At 32.9% G+C, this 21,584-nt stretch overlaps 2 protein-coding genes across 5 annotated transcripts; both read left to right on the forward strand.

The window, feature by feature from the left end:
- The first annotated feature begins 1,430 nt into the window (after nt 1-1,430).
- On the forward strand, nt 1,431-4,755 carry LOC142636120 (ethylene-responsive transcription factor RAP2-12-like). Of its 3 annotated transcripts, none has more exons than XR_012844257.1 (3): nt 1,431-1,916; nt 3,476-4,389; nt 4,511-4,755. XR_012844257.1 is itself a non-coding variant. In XM_075810208.1 (3 exons), the coding sequence occupies exons 1-2, from the start codon at nt 1,664-1,666 to the stop codon at nt 4,336-4,338; spliced, it is 1,116 nt and encodes a 371-aa protein (XP_075666323.1). In that variant the 5' UTR covers nt 1,431-1,663; the 3' UTR covers nt 4,339-4,386; nt 4,511-4,755. The 3 variants fall into 3 exon arrangements, 2 of the variants coding, with proteins under 2 accessions (XP_075666323.1, XP_075666322.1); XM_075810208.1 differs by having other exon boundaries at nt 3,476-4,386; XM_075810207.1 differs by having other exon boundaries at nt 3,476-4,755.
- Nucleotides 4,756-5,394: 639 nt separating this feature from the next.
- LOC142636121 (uncharacterized) lies at nt 5,395-11,343 on the forward strand. Of its 2 annotated transcripts, none has more exons than XR_012844258.1 (3): nt 5,395-5,479; nt 10,704-10,796; nt 10,934-11,073. XR_012844258.1 is itself a non-coding variant. In XM_075810209.1 (3 exons), the coding sequence occupies exons 1-3, from the start codon at nt 9,278-9,280 to the stop codon at nt 10,994-10,996; spliced, it is 711 nt and encodes a 236-aa protein (XP_075666324.1). In that variant the 5' UTR covers nt 8,853-9,277; the 3' UTR covers nt 10,997-11,343. The 2 variants fall into 2 exon arrangements, 1 of the variants encoding a protein (XP_075666324.1); XM_075810209.1 differs by lacking the exon at nt 5,395-5,479 and adding an exon at nt 8,853-9,832 and having other exon boundaries at nt 10,934-11,343.
- The last annotated feature ends 10,241 nt before the right edge of the window (nt 11,344-21,584 follow it).

The raw sequence follows: 21,584 nt of genomic DNA on the forward strand, positions 1-21,584 counted from the left end.
ATTTTAGTTTCATCTCCATCTTATAAATATTGAAAACATCTTATTAGACCACTGCGCACCTTTGATGCGATGGTTACTCTACAAGTATGAGTGCTTATAATTGTGGGATGTAGGGGGTAAGGGTCGGAGTTCAAGTTTCTAGAAGGGAGCTTCACACATACACACACACACACACACACACACACACACACACACACATATATATATATATATAGATTAGGCTAGAGTATAATTTTTATCTTGTATCAAAAATAAGAAAACATCTCATTAGGGATAATAAAATAGCTCAAACTCGATTCTCATAACCAACCTACCCTAATAAGATTTTCCCTCTCTTGAAGAGGGATAGGGGCAAGACACCCTTATCCGAGTACCCCATTCCATCTCGTTACCATCCCTAAATTGAAAATACACATACAACTATTTTCAAAATTGATGCACACCACTTTTTGTTAAAACCACTACCTTCAATTTAAAGCTTCTATCAACAAGCCCCATTTGTGGTAGTTAAGCACAATGAATAATCCTCCTCATAGGCCTCACACAAAAATTTATGATAAAACAAAAGCGAGGTAAATTATTCTGTTTATATATTTAAATTTGAATTTTAAAATAATGGATTTAAAATGTATTGATTCCAAATCTATAAATCTTAAAATTTTTTGTTTGGATGTGTTTTATAACCATGATGATTTAAAATTGTAAAATTATAAAATTTATTAAAGTATGTCTCAAGCATTTTTAAAATTCAACATGTTTAGAAATTACTTCAAACCTAGAAAATTCAAGGTTTTAAAAATATGGATTTATCAAATCCAAATTCTTAAACTCTTTTAGACTATTCAAATAAGATATTTTTTAACTTTGACTGCCCAAATCCTACCATTTAGATTGACTATTAATAATTTCACGAAAAGTAAAACACCAACCTATGGTTTTTTTCCCCTTCTTTTTTGAGTAATGCTTGAAAATTTATTGAAACAAAAGAGGGAGGGGATCCCTCACCAACTCCAAGTCACCATCTACAAGATTTGCCAACAAATGAGCAGAAATGGTGGACATGCTGATTTAGCTAATACAACATTAAATGCAATCACTTCTCTTTCTCTCTATTTCTATTTGTCCATTTATGTTATAAGGTTTAAAAAAATAAAAATAAAAATAAAGTGTTCTACACTTCTTGCGTGATCAATACTCTGTCCCTCACACACACACGTGAAAAGTACACCCCTAGACCCTAGTAGTGTAGTACTCACACGGCAAAACTCTAGGGTGATTTGTACTACCAAAAAAACCCAAAACAATATTGAGTAAAATACCATCTAAACAAAGGGTAAAAATGTCCTATAAAAAAAGGGTAAAAATGTCAAAAAAAAAAATCCTCCACCGAAGCCTCAAAATCGCCGACCCCAACCATTTGCTACAAAAACATAATAAAAAGTGAAAAAGAAAGAAAAACTTTGATCACCAACTCATATTTAAACCCTCAAAACACTCCAACTCTCACTCAAACGCATACAAATTTTTCTCTCACAAAATCTAAACCCCACAAAAAAAAAAAAGAAGACCTTTTCACTTTAACCCATCTGAGAAAGAAAAAAACACAACACACAAAGACCAAAAAATTTAGAAGAAGAAAAAAAAAAAAACCAAACACATCATCATGTGTGGAGGAGCTATAATTTCCGATTTCATAGCTCCGGCGGGGCCTCGGCGGCTCACGGCGGACTATCTCTGGGGAGATCGGAAAAAACCCACATCGGGAAGGAAGTTCTCGAAGCCTGTGGTTGACATTGACGACGATTTCGAGCTCGATTTTCAGGGCTTCAAGGACGATGATGAGTCGGATATCGATGAGGAAGAGGTCCTCGTGCAAGATGTCAAGCCCTTTGCTTTCTCTGCTCCTCGTTCCTCTGGTAAACCCCACTTCGCTTTATGTATTGTTGGGGGGTTGAAAGTTCATATTTTGGTTAATATAGATGTGGGGTTTTGTTGATTTTGTTGATCAAAGTTTGAATTTTTTTGGTTTGCTGTGTTTCATTTTGGATGATATCAACGTTGTTTAATCGATTTTTTTCCTAATCAAAATTGAAACTTTTTGTTTTCTTAGTGCTATATGTTTGTGATTTTATGTGGTAGAAGTAAAATTTTCTGGGCAAACTTTGTTTTATTATTATTATTATTTTTATATATATGATATTGGGTTTCTGATTTTGCTGGTAATTTTTTTTTAAAAATGTTTTGTATTCCAAATATTTTTGTGGGTGTTGAAGTATAGCCTCTGGGGGTTTATGATCTTTTCAAAGATCAATTAAAAAAATATGGCAACTTTTTTTGGTGGTTTATCATGGTGGCTTTGGATCATCTGTATAAATTTGTTTCATTGTTGAGAGAAAAAGGGGTTGATCCGTGTATGATCTGTTAATTCCTTTTACTTTTTCTTAATCAGAATAATTGAGCATCAAATATGTGGTATGTATTTAATTTTTTGGAATCAGTGCTTAACTTTACATAAAGCTTTTGTCTTTTGATATGTCAATTTTTTGGGCAACTCAGTTTCTAGATTTTGTCTCAGTTGTGGAAATTAACTTTGCCTTTTTGTCAGTGATAATCATGCTTTATGATCGAAAATCTCTCTGATTTTATTTCTTTAAAACTATAATGTTCTGCTTTGTAAGGTTGGAGACCCCCCCCCCCCTCCAAACCCAAAAAAATGGTAGAAAATATTGAATCTTTCCTGTTCAAAGATTTAGGGTAAACAATAGAAGAAGATAATAATTTACTCAAAGGTAGCTGATTTTTTTTCTTGAGTTTGCTTGGTCCTATAGAAGGTCATGCTCTTTCTGTTCTATGATTATTATTCAATGAATTAATTGTATATTTATTTCTAACATTTCTGTCATTATTTACCTGTTTCTTTTTCTTTTTCTTCTGTTTTAACTGCTCTATTACATGGATCTGTTTATCTTGATATTAGGAGAGTCAAGTATTTCTATTTTTATTGATCATCTATATGTGACGAAATGGAAATTGTGGCTTTATAATTTGATTCGATCTCAAGTTATTTATAATTGAATCAGAGATGGTTTTGTTTCAATTTATTTTTCTTTTAAATGGTGTCTGCTTAAAATAGTTTAGGGTCTCATGTGTATTTTTGATTTGGAAATTGCTTTGAAACTGAAGTATTGTTTTGAGTTTCACTGATTGGTTAATTATCATTTTACCTGAGTAGATTTTTTCTGAATAAGCACTCATGCAATTTTATAATCTCTTCCTTTATTGATCCTTGTTTTGTTGCAATGATTAAATTTGTGAAATTCGTTGGGTATTTTGAAAGATATCCTAGCATGTGTGTGTGAGATCTCAATCTCTTATGGAGTTGTTGCACATAATTTATATATTCCTAAATTATGTACTCATCTTGTGATTCATGAATCTGGATATAATTTGTCTGTTTCTTTTCTTCTTATTGAAGGATCTAAGCCTGTAAAATCTGTGGAATTCAATGGGCAAGCTGAAAAATCTGCAAAGAGAAAGAGGAAAAATCAGTATCGAGGAATCCGGCAGCGCCCATGGGGTAAGTGGGCTGCTGAGATTCGAGACCCAAGGAAAGGGGTTCGTGTCTGGCTTGGAACTTTTAACACTGCAGAAGAAGCTGCAAGAGCTTATGATGCAGAGGCAAGGAGAATTCGTGGCAAGAAAGCTAAGGTGAATTTCCCCGATGAGCCTCCTCGTGCCTCTCCAAAGCGTTCAGTTAAGGCAAATCTGCAGAAACCACTTGCCAAGGCAAACCTGAACCAAAATTTCAGTCTTGCGAACAACTCTGATCAGGACTTTACCATGGGTTTGATGGAAGAGAAACCTTTTACCAACCAGTATGGGTATATGGATTCCATCCCCGTCAATGCAGATGTTGGACTCAAGCGATTTGCTTCCCCTCATACAGGCCCGGTGTACTTTAGTTCAGATCAGGGGAGCAACTCAGTTGATTGTTCTGACTATGGATGGGGAGAACAGGGTTCTAAGACTCCAGAAATCTCATCTGTTTTTTCAGCCCCTGTAGAAGGGGATAATACTCAGTTTCTGGAGGATGCTAACCCCCCAAAGAAACTGAAATCTGACTCTGGGAATGCAGTTTTTGTTGAAGATAACTCTGCAAAGACACTGTCTGAGGAGCTATCAGCTTTTGAGAACTCAAACTTCCAGATGCCATATCTTGATGGAAGCTGGGATGAATCCATAGAGGCATTGTTCAGCGGGGACACCACTCAGGATGGTAACCAGATGGATCTTTGGAGCTTTGATGACCTCTCCGTTATTGTTGGGGGAGATTTCTGAACATGCTATTCTCCCATGCTTGCTAGTTTTATGTAAATAAGGCTACATGTAGTGAGTTTATCCTTTTGCAAGCTTCTTTATTGACTTGTTTTCTTGTTCCCTCTCATTTGTTGCTTGTTTTTATTATTGTCTTTCTGAAAAGAGTTGTTGCTCTCGATTTTACTGCTTACAGGAATGGTTGTAATCGTTGATGGACATGGGATTACAAGCAACATGAACTTGCTTAAGGCTTTCATGGAGATTGTACTGAAGTAGCTACTGTTGTATGGAGAGTACATAGGTATTTTAGGTTACTTTCTACCTTGAAGACCTTGAATTTGGGATTTTGAATTTTATCTTTTTGTATTAATCGTGATGTGTAATCTGTTATAAAAATTACTAAAACCTGATGAATGTCAACTTTGGTGTGTGTTTGCATCTTGGTTCTTTTACAATAGGGTCATCGATTTTTGGATTTGTTTATTTGTATTTTGATTACCTACTGCATAGAATAGTCGTAAGCCAAATGGTTAGATTGCTTCCGCGCAATTGTTAGGGGTTTAAAACTCTATGGTGTTATTTGAGCCTTTTTATATTATGATACTTAGCTAATCTGCTAACTATTCTTCGTATTCCATTAAAATGATATTGTGTATCCCAACTTAAAAAGAGAACTATTTGTGTAGCCCAATTGAGCCTATAATCCTCATGTGAGAGACTAATGAAATTTCGGTTTGCACATAAACTACTCCAAAATAATTATGGGTTATGCTAATGAGTGGTGTAATGGTTAACAATGTATTTTAAAAAATTTTTGCCATCAGTTTTACGAAAAATTAAATTATATATATATATTTTTAAATGGATTGTGAATTATTATTTTAAAGACATTTGTTAGGATTTCTCACTAATTATATTGCCCAAAATATATGTGATTCTATTGACTTTAGGCCACGAAATTGGGTTTTGTGTCACCAAGCACTCACTTATTATTGATTTTTGTCATAAATTATGTTATAGTTAATTAAAGCTGCACATGGAGGCATAAACCTAACCTATCCTCATTATGATGCATGCAGCATGTAAGACTGGGTCTAGTCTTCCTTCCAGCCATGTGCCGCTACGTAATCAATCAATCTTAATGTTACTCACAATTTGCGAGGTGGGATCTCACTGCCATTTGGCAAAACTTACTGGGTGCCTGATTTTTATTTTTATTTATTTATTTTTTTGTCAAAGGAAATCAGTAAGTCTAGGCTGCAAAATGTTTTCACAACAATTCGTATTAATAATGTTAAAATTTTAATTTTTTAAAAATATTCTTATCATTACTCAAAGAAGTAAGCCCATTTTTTTTAAAAAAAAATTGATGGAAGTCCAAAATTTTTATATTAATTTTGTATACACAATTTCTTTAGTTGTATATTTTACACTAAGGGTTTATTTAATATAGTGGAGCTTATAAATAATAGTAATAAGTTGGTAAAAATAATTTTTGCCAAACACATTTTAATAATCAATCAGCTCAATTGTCAACTCACTAGCCATAAGAAATTATGTAAAGAAAAGGTGAAATTATGTGAAAAAAAGAAGAAATTATGTTTAAAAAACAAGGTGCTGTAGATAGGCTTATTGATTTTTTGTTATGTTACGATCATAACTTTTTTACATTATTTCAAGTGACGGATTGAAATTGACTAAGTATTATCTTTACATATGCATAGTAAATGTACATTTTTTTTTTCACATATCTTGCAAAAGTTAATGAAGTAAATTTTCTCAAATTTTTATAAAAGTAAATTCTCTACTGGCCTCCAAAACTTGAGGTGGTTGTGTTGTGCCATATAGTCCGGCCAATATGGGAATCTTTGGGGATCACAAATGTACAGTAAGTAATACTAAGACCTAGGAAGATGGAGCCACATGTGCACCTGCAGGCTGCAGTGGTAGTAATGAAATGACGACATAGATACATATGGGGGGTGGTGCCTAAAAGGACTACTCGTGACTGTTGGCAACACAGAAGCTGGCCAGAGTGCATTTTAAGGGGTGGTGGGTGGTGACTGTGGGTCTACTAAGTTCCTATCCATGTATTTCGTGCAAGGGTTTACATCTATCATATCACATGGACCGAGAAAGGGTGAACAAAAATAATTTGGGATGTGTACTCTTTCATTGGTGGACTGCATGTGGTGCAACCATCAAAAAAAAAAAAAAATCCTTACCAAATTCACTTGTTTGATTCTGCTGTGCTAGGGATGTAGATGTCGACCATTAAACCTATAACAACAACACCTTGTGAGTTGTACCTAACATTCCACTTTTGCTTCCAGCTTTGATAGGGAATTAATATGACACTTCATACCTAACTTAATTGGGACTTGTAGGAAAATAGGAAGGTTTGGGACACAAATTTCATGTTGTAGGGACTAATTGTTGATAGTATATTGCTAATGTGTGCCCTAAGGGCACACAATAATTAATTGTTTTTGAAAATATTGTTTTGAGAATTGAAAAAGTATTGACAGTTTTTTCAATTCTCAAGAACATATTTCTAAAAATGGATGACCTAAGGGCACACATTAATTGGACCCTTATTGATATTACTGTTGCCAAAAATCTCACAGATTAATTGACAGACATTTCTTTGTGTTTTTAACTGATAGAGTTGTAGATGAGCTGAGTTTTGTGGAGTAATGAATGTTCGAGCTTGGTTTGATAACAAAACTAAAATGTTTAAGCTCAAACAAGCCTACAAATAATGCTTTAGCTCGAGCTCGTTAAATTTTTTTTAAGGCTTGAGCTCGGCTTGGCTCGTTTTGATTTATTAGTTAGGTCGAGTTTAATATGGTTTTTTAGCTTGAGATTCAACAATAGTACACTATCAAGCCTATATAAAACTTATTATAAAGCCTGTTTGGTTTGGATAAGTGGTCCAAACTCCCAAGTAATTAAAGTCTTAGTAAGATGAGTTTATATTTCATGCACATATCAAGTAATTAAAGTCTTTGCTTGTTTTGTTTCAAGCCCTAATATTCACGAGATGTTCATAACATTTTATTTTTTGGGACTCGACTTGTTTACTAATCAAGCTTAAAACTAAAGCTCAAAATTAGCTTGTTTATAAATAAACAAATATTAACAAGCTTTTTATCAAGAGAAACCTAAGTTATTTATGAAAGACTAGGTTCATTTACAACCCTACAAATGAATAAAGACATATAGGGTTCAAGTCTCTCCTCCCCAATCATCGAATTATCCTTTCTAAAAAAAAAAAAAAATTCATTGATATTACTTTTATTAGTCTAAATAACAACATGCCTCTTATGTAGTTGTGAAAAAGTCATAAAAAATTGTGTCCTTAGACTTATTGGTAGGACAATTTCATACAAGTCATGTTGACAATAATATATTTTATGATTAAAAAAAAAAAACTATTAACATAACGTGCTGTGATTGTAGTAACATTATATTCACGCTAGAAAAAAGTTGTTTAAAAAAAGAATGTTGTTTCCTTGAAGTTAGTGATTCCAGATGGGCTCCTTGTAGATGGGCCCTTCTTGGACATGCTATATGGGCGAGGGATGTAGTATAATTTGAGTCTTGGTTTTTTTGTTCTGTGCCACGCAAAGGACAGACACAAAACGCAAGCTGCGCACAGGTACACATGATAAGTTTGAGTTCTTGTCCCGTGCCCAGCAAGGGAATATAGGACGCAGGTTTTACGTTCAGTTTTTTCAACTGTAACGTCTATAGTGGGTAAAGATGTTTGTGGTTTTGGTGGCTAAGATGGCAATGCTAGCCTGTGATGATGATTGTTCACATGAATTTTCCCATTGCCATAGAACCAGCCTTTATGCCTTTTTGCAACTTGCCCCAAATGAAACAAATTAGTTGGGATGGGATGATAGGGTTACCATCAATTTTATGGAAAAAATTGTGCGGTAGTTGATTGAGCCCATATGCTCGGCCTCAGAGAAGCAGAAAAAAACGTAAAGCCTCACATGAATATTAGCTCCCCTCTGGAAATTTTATTTTGTATCATGGAGATATATTTTTAGGGTAGGGATGACCAGATCATAAAAAATTCTGTCTGAATGTGATTATAGCAATGCTTTTTGGCTGAGAAAACGCTCAAAAAGATGGGGACCAAATAATTTGACAAGCAATGCTATAGATACAATAAATTTCGTAACACTTCTCACAAACTGTTGCGTTGACCAATTTTTACCTACTACTAATAATCTGTCACATTAATAATTGTGAAATTTTTTGTGTTACAAACTTTCTCTATTTTGATTGATGGTATTTCTGCTTAAGGACTGCAAATTTTGGCTGCCGACCTATACTAATACTTCTTATCCCTTATTTCAAAATGACCGATCACTTTTGATTAAAGGTAGGGATTTGTTTTTACCATTTACAAGCTTTGGCAATGATGTAGGAGCTTAAACTACCTATAGATATATGAGAGAAAGCTTTTGCCACATGTTAAGGACTAGTAATAGATTAAGAAAACAGCATTCTCGTGAGGAGATAAACTTAAGAAAAGACTATAAGAGATGTCATTCGTCAAAAGCGAAAACAAAAAGGGGGGGAAGGAATATAGAGCAAGGATCTTATGTTTTGCTAATCAGATACTTAATCCCACACACATTTGTTGGCCATCTAACTCGAGCTATTTGCTGATCTTCAAAATTTTTATACCATCTCGCATCATTGTTTTAATTTAAACTCTAAAAGCATAGAATTAGTTTGAAGAAAGCTAATTCTTTTGGGTACAGGTTGCTATTTGAAAGGTTTTGGAATCACCCTTTGGAAGGAATAATAGAATGCTACCTTCAAAAGAAAGACATCACATTCCTCCTTCCCATAGAAGTATAACTAATTAAACAATTAGAATTTTTCTCATGTTACTGTTTTTATGTTAAATCAGCTAAAAAAACCATGGTGACCAGCCATGGATGGTCCAAGGCAACATTTAGATTGCTTACATTTCCAAATACTATGGCATGCATTTTCTTTCAAGAGATGCTGCTTATTTCTTGTCATCTTCCTTCTATTTTTAGTTCTCACACTTGGGGTTGCTACAATTCTTGTGATCTTCCTTTTGAAGCCACAAAAGCCTGTTTTCGCTTTCCAAACAGTAAGTTTGGATTGGTATAACCTAGATACCTATTCTGACTCATTCCTGTTTGTTTCATCTGTCATCACTTTAACCCTGAATGCTCAAAATCCTAACAAGTTTGGCCTAAGGTATAGTTCTACACGGCTTGGTCTATATTATGAAGGATTGCCAATAGGAGTAATTCGAGTTCCAGGGTTCATTCAACCTGCTCACAGCAATAATGTCAGTGTGCCAACCCGTGTATTGTTTGATTGTGTGAATGTCAGCCAAATTGTTGATGGGGCTTCATTGCATGATGGCTCAAGGAAAGACATGATTCAGATGAATATATTAGGTGATGTTAGAGCTCAACTGTCGGTGCATCATATGGCTTTCTTAAAGATTAAGGTTTGTAGTGCATCTCATTTTACCAAAAGAAAGCTTTACTCTTTTGGCCACCTTATATTTTTTTTACTTTCATGCTATCATAGTACAAATTAAAATCACTTATAATGCAAAGCGGAAGTAGGCTTGTAAAGAAGTTGTTGTCGTTTTTATTTTTGGGCTAACATAGACTAGTAAAGAAGTTGGTGTTCTTTTTTGGATTCCCACTCAGAATAGCGTGATATGATGTGGACTTCTATCAATTTTATTGACATGCCATTTCTTTAATGATTTTTCGAAATATTTCTTTTAGAATGTGAGTGTCAATTTGTTGCTTGTACTTTGAATTTGAACAATATTAATTAATTAATCCTTATAAATTAGTTCTGTAATTGATCAAACATTATATTACTTTTTTACGTTAAAAGATAATTTATTTAATCATATAAAGTACACATCATTGATGATTTTAAGATATCAATATTTTGATCATGGACACATTACACGTTTTAATTTGTTAGAATTAATGAAAAATACTAACACAAAGTTTAGTTTTCCACAGACCTAATGTGTAGGGGGTTAAATATTCAAATTGAAATGATAAGGATCCAATATCGACACACTTATATCAAAGGTTAAAGGGTGATATATGTAAAAACCTTAATGAAAATGCACATCACTGTTTTTGAAATGAAAGAGGAAGTGCCTTGCCACGTTAGTCCAATACACTATTAAAAAAAAAGTATGATTTGTATAGATAACATTTCCTTCCTAGATGATAAAGCCACTTTGTTCCAAAATTATAAATTTAATCACTTCACCATTATGGCAATATTGAAACTCTAATATTATATATTTCTCTATGATAGTTTAATATAGTTCCTATGTCTTGTAGATTGCCCTAGATTGTGATATAAATGTTGACTACAGAGAGTTCATTACCATTAGAAATGAAGTTAACATCACAAGGGTTGTTAACAATCACTTCGTAAGTATTACTGTCCCCCATTCAGGGTCCCCTACATATTTCTATATTTCTTTACTTCCATATTTAGATCTGTACACATCACCAAGTACTATTATCAAAATATAGATATATGATACATAAACCATTTACTTTTTCAGGCTTCTTTCCCAAACATCTCTGAATTCATTTCCATGAAGTGCGCATTATCTTTCTACGCATAAAGATGGCTATATGTCTATCTTGCGAGTCAGTTTTGATGCCAAATGTTATGATGGCTCCTAAACATTGTCAAATCCAACTATGGATACCACTTTCCTGACTCATCTTCATGTATTTTCCACTGAGCTTGTTGTTGCACTGTAATAGAATGTTGGAATGAAAAGTCAATACGGCAGCTTCCTACATATCTTCATGGGTTTGCTTGCCATTGGATTTGAAGTTCAAACTATACATGGGGTATTCATTATTATCTGTACTTATATTAATTAGGGCTGGAACAAAGAATCATGAAAATCCAACTAAACACATATTTGGTACTACCAAATATGGGCTGATGTGTAATTTTTTTTCTTTTTTTGTTGTTAATTTCGGGATAACATATGACCTGATATGAGGGTGCTTGGGTTGATTTGTGATGTTGTTTGAGATTTTGGAGGGACGGGTCAAAATTTTATTTTTCTTGGACTCAATTCAAATAAAGCCCTAATATCTTTTTTCTTTTTAATAAAAAAATCCGCAACTCGAGGTGGCCAGGGCCTTAGTGTGACTCCGTCCCTAAATTATAGTAATTTAATCTCACTAGCATATATGGCTTGCGAAATTGCCATTTTATGTCGATAAAGATCTACAAGAGGAAGTTCCTTTGTTGCCTTATCCTATGTCTAGATGGAGGAAGAAAAATGAAATAATAAGTGCAGATGGTTGAAATATAGTAGTAAAAAGTAGTACATTTCGACTAGCTTCCCATCTCCCCTCATTATCAAACATACCATAACTTACGCTCACATTTAATTTTTTGTTTGGCTAAGATACCAATTTGAGAGAGAGAGAGAGATGTATCTCACATTTGGTTAAAAATTAAATAAAATTTAAATATCTAAATAGAAAAGTCAATTTACTATGAGGAAGAAAGTGGGCTTAGATAGGAAGTTACCCATTTGCCCCTCTCCTCTTCCCATGTTTTATCTTTCATCTTCGTCTAAGAGCATTAGCATCCAAGTTCTTAAAAAAAAAATTGTCATTTTATACCCTAAAAAGTTACGTTATCTATATTACCATATTATTTCACAACTCACCTAACATCTTATTTTTTTATTAATATAATACTCATTAAAATAATATAAACTATAAACATAATCATTTCTCTTTCTTCCAATCAAATAATAGATTTTAAGTTTAATACCCAACTATAGTTAGTTGTAAAAGTAAGTAACAACTTACTTTAGCCACAAAATGTTAAGATTTTTTTAGCAATGCACACTCCAATAAAGTTGATTTTAGGCGTGTGTGGTTTTAAAATAACAATTTGGAGGGGAAGTGGCTGTTTACACCTGTCAATGTTAATGCTCTAAACATTAGATTTTTTTGTTTTCTTATAAACTTAATTTTTTATTTCTATTTTTTATGTAATAGGGGCATAAGAATAAATTTATACAAACCATTTTCTATCTTTTCATTTTTTTTTTTAGCCAAACAAAAAAATTTTGAACCTTTTAACTTTTTCACCCTCAATCAAATGTATAAGGAAAAACTAAGTCTTTCCTATCCCAAACTTTTCCTCATATAAACTATGAAGACACTGCCAACACTGTAAGCCATCTTATCAGCTTCCTTTTACAATCATGCAATTGTTGATAATGTAAAGGACAATTATTCTTGATTAGCCAATTAGATATTTTCTTTCACTGTTCCACTTTCCCCATTTGTTCAAGAAGGAACTCAAGTTATTAAATAAATCCGTGGCTAGCTCTTTCATGTTCAAACAATAATGGTTTTGCTGAAAGTTGAATCATTACCTACAAGCTAAGTCCAATCAACTGGTGCCATATTCTTTTTGATGAGTAACTGGTGCCATATTCGAAATATATTACATGTGCTTCGAATTATGCGATCAGAATCAAATGAGTCAATAGTTAACTATGATGATTGATGGAAATGCCCTACTAATTAAAAACCACAGGAAGTTTCATGGAGTGTCCGTGTAATTAGAAACAAATTTAAGTTACTTAAACCAATATCTGGTAGTTCAATTTGTTGGGTCCTAAATAATATTATTAACAATATTAGCAATTCAAAATAACAATCATACACAAAAATGCAAATATTTATGTGAAAAACTTTATCTCCATGAAGGGAAAAATCATGAGACAAACTCCGAATAATTTCACTATTATCAAATCAATTATAATATCTCTTGTGTATGTCTCACAAGAAAAATCTCACGACTAAAAAAAAATCTCTCTTATTTTTCTTTGCTCTTTCACATACTAATTATCTCTCTTAAAGACGGCAACACTTAGCTCTCTCTTCTTTATTTTTTTTCACCACGCACAACTTTCTCTCTGGGCTGTCTTCTTTCTCTAAGCGGCTCCTTCTTGGCTGCTCTCTCAGTTCTCTTGTGCCACACCTTTTTCTGCTATTCTTATGCGGCACAATTTATCTCTTTTTCTCTTGTGTGGCTGTTCAATGTGTAGCACCCACATGCTTTTTATATACAAAAAATCTTCTACCGCTTTAGTCTTCTTTTCCTAGTAGAATATGAATTGCTAACATGACTTGAGTTAGGACTCTTTTGGCCAACACACTCATTAAACGAGCTTTCACATGTAGTCTCCTATTTGTAATAAGATTAGTATTCATCAGGTGGCTCTCTTGCCACCAATTAAATTATTGTGGACTGGACTTTGGTGCCATGCACCTAACAATCTCTCCCTCCAGCCCACCAATGGGAGGAGATCTTCAATCTAGCTCTTCAATTTAATTCCATCCTAGTCAAGCCAACACAAGGCTTAACCTTCTTCATTATCTTTACTAGCACCGAGAGCACCTCATCAATGTCAAAACCTTTCATTTTCAAAGAATTCATTTCATCTTGGATTTCCTTAATCAAATCCCTTGGCTCCCCCTCATCAGAAACTCCATTATTCTCGAAGCTAATGGTTCGATGTTCTCCAATAGTCCTCTTCTTATGAGGTTCAACCATCTCTATTGGAGAATATTTCTCCCCCTGCTCAAGACTTCTAGGATCTTTCACTTTATTATCATCCCATATAGCCTTAGCATTTTTATATTCTTCATCACCTATTACTTCTTGATTTGAAGCATTATTAAGCAAAGAGAATTTTACTCTCTTAGTATCAACATTGTTAATCCCAACTCTCATTTGTGGAGTTTTCTCAAAATATTTAATCTCATTGAACTTCTTCTTACAAGTCTTCACATGAGTCTTGTTCAAACTGCAGCAAGCATGTCCTTTTGCAACAATCATTGATCATTTAGTAAGTTTTCATCTTCCATTGCCAAGGCGGTTACAATAGCCAGCTCGATTCATAGCCAATGTAGAAAACACATTCATCTTTAAATCTAAAAAATGTCGCACATCTTTCAACATCACAGTGCTACCAACATTGGTTTCGATGCACACATCACCAACTCTCACAATTTTTGAGTAACTAGAATTATCCATATTTATTGTATCAAAGTCTCCTGCTTTGTACATGGTAAACAACCATTTCTTAGGGACAATATGGTGAGAGGCTGCCGAATCAACAACCCACTCAACATCATTTAGCAACATCCTCACACTTTTGCTCTTCAACTGAGAGCACCATAACATCCTCAGCAATCACGGTAGCTATAGTATTTTTCTCACTATCATTCTTTTTTATCTTTGTCTTCAATTTGTTCTTTATTCCAATGCCAACATTCGCCTCTTATGTAACCCCTTTTCCCCACAATGGAAGCATCCTCTAGTTTCCTTAAATTGAGATTTATCTATTGATTGTGACCTATCATTGAATTTTCGATCATTAGCTCCTCTACTTCCACCTCTGCTTCTACCTCTGCTCTTGTTCTCCGTGATAAAAGCTTGATCTTGTGCATTGTCTATATTTGCATCTCTCCTGCAAACCTCTTCACTTAAAATCAAATCTCGTATATCATCATGTTTGAGTTTGTTTTTCCCTGCAAAATTACTCACTGCCATTCTCATGGCTTCCTAATTGTTTGGTAAAGAAGCCAAAAGAATTAATGCACAAACCTCATCATCAAATTTAATTTCTACTAAGGATAATTGATTTATGATCGTATTAAACTCATTCAGATGCTGCGCTACAGGAGTGCCTTCTGCCTTCTTCAGATTGAACAACTTCTTCATCAGATGCACCTTATTGTTAGCCAACAACTTTTCATACATGCCAGACAAAGCTTTCATCAGATCCATTATGGTATTTTCTTTTATAACATTGTGTGTAACTGATCTTGATAGTGTTAATCAAATAACTCCCCATACATATCTATCAAGAAGGTTCTAATCTTCATCCTTCACAGTTGCAGGCTTCTTCCCCAAAAGAGGCAGATGCAATTTCTTCCTATAGAGATAATCTTCTATCTGCATCCTTTAGTACCCAAAGTTTGTTCCATCAAATTTCTCAATTCCTAAAACCTTACCTTTTTCTCGGGCCATTGCTTCTACTCCAACCTTAACTCTGATACCACTTGTTGGGTCCCAAATAATATTATCAATAATATTATCAACCCAAAATAACAATCACACACAAAACGTAGATATTTACGTAGAAAATCATTTCTTCTTGAAGGGAAAAATCACAGGATAAACTTTAAATAATTTCACTATTATCAAATCAATTATAATATCTCTTGTGTATGTCTCACAAGAAAAATCTCAAGGTTAAAGAAAAATATCTTTTATTTTTCTTTGCTCTCATACACACTAATTATCTCTCTCAAAGGTAGCAACACTTTGTTCTCTCATCTTTATTTTCTTCTTCATGCACAACTCTCTCTCTTTGGGTTGTCTTCTTTCTCTAAGCGGCTCCCTCTTGGCTACTCTCTCAATTCTCTTGTCCTGCACCTTTTTCTGCTATCCTTATGTGGCACAATCTATCTCTTTTTCTCTTGTGTGGTTGTTCAATATGCGGCACCCACATGCTTTTTATATACAAAAAAGCTTCCGTTGCTTTAGTTTTCTTTTCCCAGTAGAATATGAATTCCTAACATGACTTGAGTTAGGACTCTTTTGGCCAACACGCTTACTAAATGAGCATTCACATGCAGTCTCCTATTTGTAACAGGATTAGTATATATTACGTTGCTCTCTTTCAGGGACGGACCCACGTGGGCCCCCCCTCCCCCCCGGGTCCATTTTTTTAAGTTATTATTATATTTCATTTTCATAGTTAAGCACCCCTTTTAAAACCTTAGCCCTCAATTTCCTTAATAAGTTTAGTTAGCCTCATCCAAATAACAACTACTCAGCTCAAAATTTAACAAAAAATAATAAAAATATTCACAATGGTGATTGTATTTTAATAAAAAAAAGCTATTTTACCACCAAAGAACCAAAAAATCATGTGTTATTGGAGAAATTAGAGCTAAATTTTTTTCAACTACAGTAAACTGGTATATTATTTAATGAGTTGACTGTAGCAAATTGTTAAAAACAAAATACAATATTTTATTAAGATTATATCTCTTCCTTTAATTAAAAAACTCAAATTCTCTCTCTTTCTTTATTATTTTAATGAGTCGTTTATGTTATTTTAAATGAAGTGATAAAAAAAAAAAAGATCTTTTGATATTGGGTATATTGTAAAGTGGGGTAGTAAAATAGATAAAATAACTTTTTGAAGTACTAAAAGCTAAAATTTTTAGCAATACTACTATGAATGCTTTTACTTCAATAAAAAAAAAAAAAAAAAATCTAACCAACCACTTATTAAAAAAAATTTGTTTTTTGTTTTTATCTTTGTTGGTAAATAATTACATTTTAATATATTTAGAAACAAAAATATTGTGTATCTTTAATTTTTTTATACTATACGGATGCCTATTTAAAATTTCTTTTTTAATTTTTTAATTTTTTATACTCCGGCCCTCACTATTTTAAAATTTTGAGTTCGTCTCTACTTTCTTGCCACCAATTAAACTATTGTGGCTAAACTTGGTGCCATGCACCCAACACAATTAATACTATCTGATGTTTCAGACAAAAAAGTGCAGAGTATACATCATCTCCAACAATTAAATTATAAATAAATAAATAAAAACCTAAGTCACTTAATTATTATTTTTAAGAATACAAGAATAATCACCTTTTCCTAACGTCAAATAGATCTTTATGTGCATTTGACCAGCCTAAATGTTAGGGGAGCCGCATGTGGTGGTTTAATGACTAAGGATTCGATTCCTAATTATATCACCTAGGAAAAAAAAAAAAAACCGAGTGAACACATCGAAAAATAGAGAAATAAAGAAATATGACAATTTATATATGTAGGGGTAGAAATTCCAAATCGATAAGAAGATAAATAGAGCAGTTTGATGGTTCATATCTATGAGAAATAAGATAAAGAATTAGTTGTAATTAGAGTCTTACCATTTTTTTTTTATAGAAGAATTAGAGTCTTACTTATGAGTATTTGTGTTTAGGATTTGGTGACTTCAACACCGCGCACCCATGGTGCTTGTAGAGTGTGGGAGGTTAGGACCGGAATTCAAGTTTCTAGAAAAGAAGTTCACACACGCACGTGCACACGCGCGCGCACACACAGAGACATATATATATATATATATATATATATATATATATATATATATATATATATATATATATATACACACATACACACTTAAATTAGGCTGGAGTATGATTTCTATATTGTATAAAAAAAAAAAAATTCAGATTTGGTGACTTTGGTCCATGTTGAAGCTTTTATCCAAGGTGATCATGAAGAGTAGTGTGAGTGTAACACTACATTATTTGGTGTTGGAAGAAAAAAAAAAAACTGATTTAGTCCTCAATAAATTTTATTTTTGGAAAGGAAATATTGACCTCTATAACGTAATCAGGGGATTAATTGATTAACGGTGACTAAATTTCTGGTTAAGCACTGAAGTTAACAAATATCAATTTGCGCAACCCTTATTAAAGCACTCAAATATATCATACAATCTAAAAGCAATAACAGAACATATACTTTGGCAATGAAGTGGAAAACCTTTGAAAAATTCATACATGACCTTTGTAACTAAACTCTAAACAACCTCAAAAAACAACCAGTTTGCCTCCCACTGCAGTACCAAACCTAGCTTGTGAACTTTCCATTGACTCGCTCAACCAAAACTTCAATTATTCAATGTCTTCGAGTAGTTCTTTGACATAATTTTTTCCTATTGTATCCCTTTTGACACTGAATTTGTCACGCAAAATTTTCCAACTTTAAAACCTTATTGATTTAGTGTGGTTCCTTTGAAGTACTCGACCCACACTGAAATCTAAACCCGACCCGAATTGTTTGCTTCTTCTTCTCCTTCTTCTTCTTCTTCTTCTTCTTCTTCTGCAAAAAAAAAGGGTACGGCTTCTGCTAAATCAAGAAAAGCTCTTGTATTTATATTCAATCGCTTGATTATTAGAGTAACTGTTCCATTTCATGCTCTAATTTATTATTGTTATTACTATTCCACTCTTGCTCATGCTCAAACTAGTAGTAGTTGTTACAGTAGTAGTGGTAGAGAAAATGTGGATAGTACCCATAATCAGAATCAGAATCAGTTCCTGAAATCTGTGAGACATCAGTGCAAATCTCGAGCCTTTGGGAATCTCAATCATGCCTTAACCTTGTTTGATACAATGCTTCACATGCGCCCTTTGCCTTCCATTGACGATTTTAATCACATGTTGGGTGCAATTGCAAGAATGAAGCATTACTCGGTAGTCGTTTTGTGGGATGTCAAGTTTGTGAGTTAGGATTGAGAGTTTGAGTTTTTGGTGTGCAATTGATAGGGATTGTGAGAAATTATTTGTGGGTTTTTAAACTGTTGGAACTTGGAATATTTTAATATTAAAATGTAATGTTAAGAAATTAATTTGATAAAAAATAGGTATGAGTTACTATTTGTACTTTTCTAGATTATGAAATTAATAATGCAACCTATATTCCTTTTTACATTGGAAATAATATAATTTTCTACTCAAGTGATGCGATTTTTCATCATGAAATTTTATTTTTAAATTGAAAAAGAGTGGGGGAAAAATATTAGAGACAATATTATCACAACTGAGTTATATGATTTCTCCTTCACAAACACCAGAAAATTTCGAATTAAAACCCTAGAAGAAATAAAATAGCTAGAGTTGAAAATGATTTTAGGCTAAATTATTATGTTTCCAATAGTGATGAAATCATTCAAATTTAAAAGAAGCTTAGAATCATCTGATTCTGTATTTTGGGAAGAGGCTATAAATGATGAGATGAATTCTTTAATTTCTAACAAAACTTGGAAATTAGTAAACTTACTATCAGGTTGTAAAACCATGGGTTGTAAATAGGTTAGTGGAAAGAAACTTAAGTCAGATAGTACATAAGATAAGTTTGAAGCTAGACTTGATCTTGATTTCTTTGACCATTTTTTTTTCTAGTTTCTAAATTTCTAAATGGGGACCTAGAAGAGGAAAATTATATGGATTAATCTGAAGGCTTTAATTAGATCCTATATGGCTTAAAACAAGCCCCTATATTGGCTTGGAAAATTTGATTCCTACATGATTGAAAATGTGTATGAGTCAAATGAATGTCACAAGTTCATCTACTCTAAATCTTGGAAAAACTCACATCTTTGGTTCTAATTTTTTACATTATAAATGAGACAAAAAATATGCTTAGAAGCCATTTTTTTGTAAAAGATTTTGGTGAGGTTAATTTTTTTTCTTTGGGGGGGGGGGGGGCATGAAATTACAAAAACATATGATGATATTTTTCTTGATTAGTTGCATTATAGTGAGAAAATATAATATTGTTGATTGCAAACATGTTGCTACGCCTTTTGATTCTAGTGTTTATTTATTTTCTATGAGTAATGACAATGGGGCAGTTAGTCAACAGGAATATGCTAGCATAATTGGTTGTTTGTGCTATGCTACTAATTGCACTAGACCTCATATTGCATGTGCAATTGGAGTACTTGGTAAATTTACTAGCAAGACAAGTAGAGATCATTCACATGCCATTGAACATGTAATGAAGTATTTATCTTGTATAAAAGTCATGTTTTGCTTTACATAAAGTATCATGTTGTGGTTGAAGGTTTTAGTGATGCCAAATTGGAACACTATGTTAGGTGATTTTCTCATTACTATTGGTTATATTTTCACTCTAGGTAGTGGTCTTTTACTTTGGCAAAAAAAAAGTCCATTTTTGTTAATTCAACTATGGAAGCTAAGCTTATTGCTTTTGCTTTAGTGAGTGAAGAAGTAAATAGGTTAAGATATTTATTGTATGAAATTCCAAATTAGGAAAATCCAATTTCACATATCTTAATACATTGTGATGGCATCACTATAATTGGTAGAGTAAGAAATCAATATTATAACGGATAATTTAGACCCATAAAAAGAAAACTTAGTACCGTGAGATCTTATTTAAGTAGTGGCATCACTAATGGGGATTATGTTAAATTTTGTGACAATCTTGCAAATCTATATACCAAGGGCTTGGCAAGAGAAAGAGTCTAGAATACATGAAAGGAGATGGGGCAAGATAATTCAAATGAATCATATAGAGTCTAGAATACTATTTCTTTTTGTTGTTTGCCCTTCCATATAGTATAAGTACATTTTTCGCATAATGTTTAGGAGGTTGAGTATACCTAAAAGAACTCTTAATAATAGCTCTAATGAGTGGAGTGTCAAAATTACAAGAGCCCTCTTGATGGGTTTTGCTTATTTTAGTGCGAAAGTGGAGCCGCTCCCTATGAGATTTGGACTTAATAAAAATTAGGATTGGTATAAAGCTACAACGAGCTAGCTAATAAAGCTCATGTTAACACTTGGTTATTAAGTGTAATCAATGACACTTAATTTCCCTTAAAGTAACAGTTCAAGTTTGAAACCACTCTAACTTTGGAGTTAGCTTTTTCTATTTACTAAAATTTAATATTAGAATGAGTGAGAGAATGTTGATACATTTTATTAAAATGTAATTTAAACTAAATTAATTTGAAAAATTAAATGAGAAAATATGGGAGTTTCATATGGTCAATAAGTGTAAAGTGAGGAGTTAGTGTTTTTGTATAAACAAACAAGAATCCCACATTGATAAAGTGAAGTGTTATAAGTTATTGCACTTAAGTATAAAGTATGAGAAAATGGGCCCGGAACACATGCATCGGGTGGCGATAGGAGTCAACTGCAAAGGACTTGAATCTTTTTGAAAAAAGATATTTTTTTTTTGTCTTAGTTCAAATTGTTTTCGAAATAATTTACAAAATCTTTATTCAAGTGTATTATTCATATTTTCTCCAACATAACCAATACGATAGAAAGTGGATTTTGATTGATGTCCTAAACATAAATAGTTAGTTACACCAACTTAAATTTTATATGCAAAATTTTAAAGGGTTTTAATACTATTTCTTATACTTGTTTTTATTTTTATTTTTTTTATGGGTTAGAATGTGATACGTTTCAATTATAGATATCAAAGTAAAATAGTGGAGGTGAACGAACGTAAGACGATATTTCCTCCTCTTTCTTCTTCTTCTTCTCTTTTCTCCTATTTTATTTAATTTGGT

This window comes from Castanea sativa, chromosome 5 (genome assembly GCF_040712315.1).
Source record: "Castanea sativa cultivar Marrone di Chiusa Pesio chromosome 5, ASM4071231v1".
NCBI classification, from domain to species: Eukaryota; Viridiplantae; Streptophyta; class Magnoliopsida; order Fagales; family Fagaceae; genus Castanea; species Castanea sativa.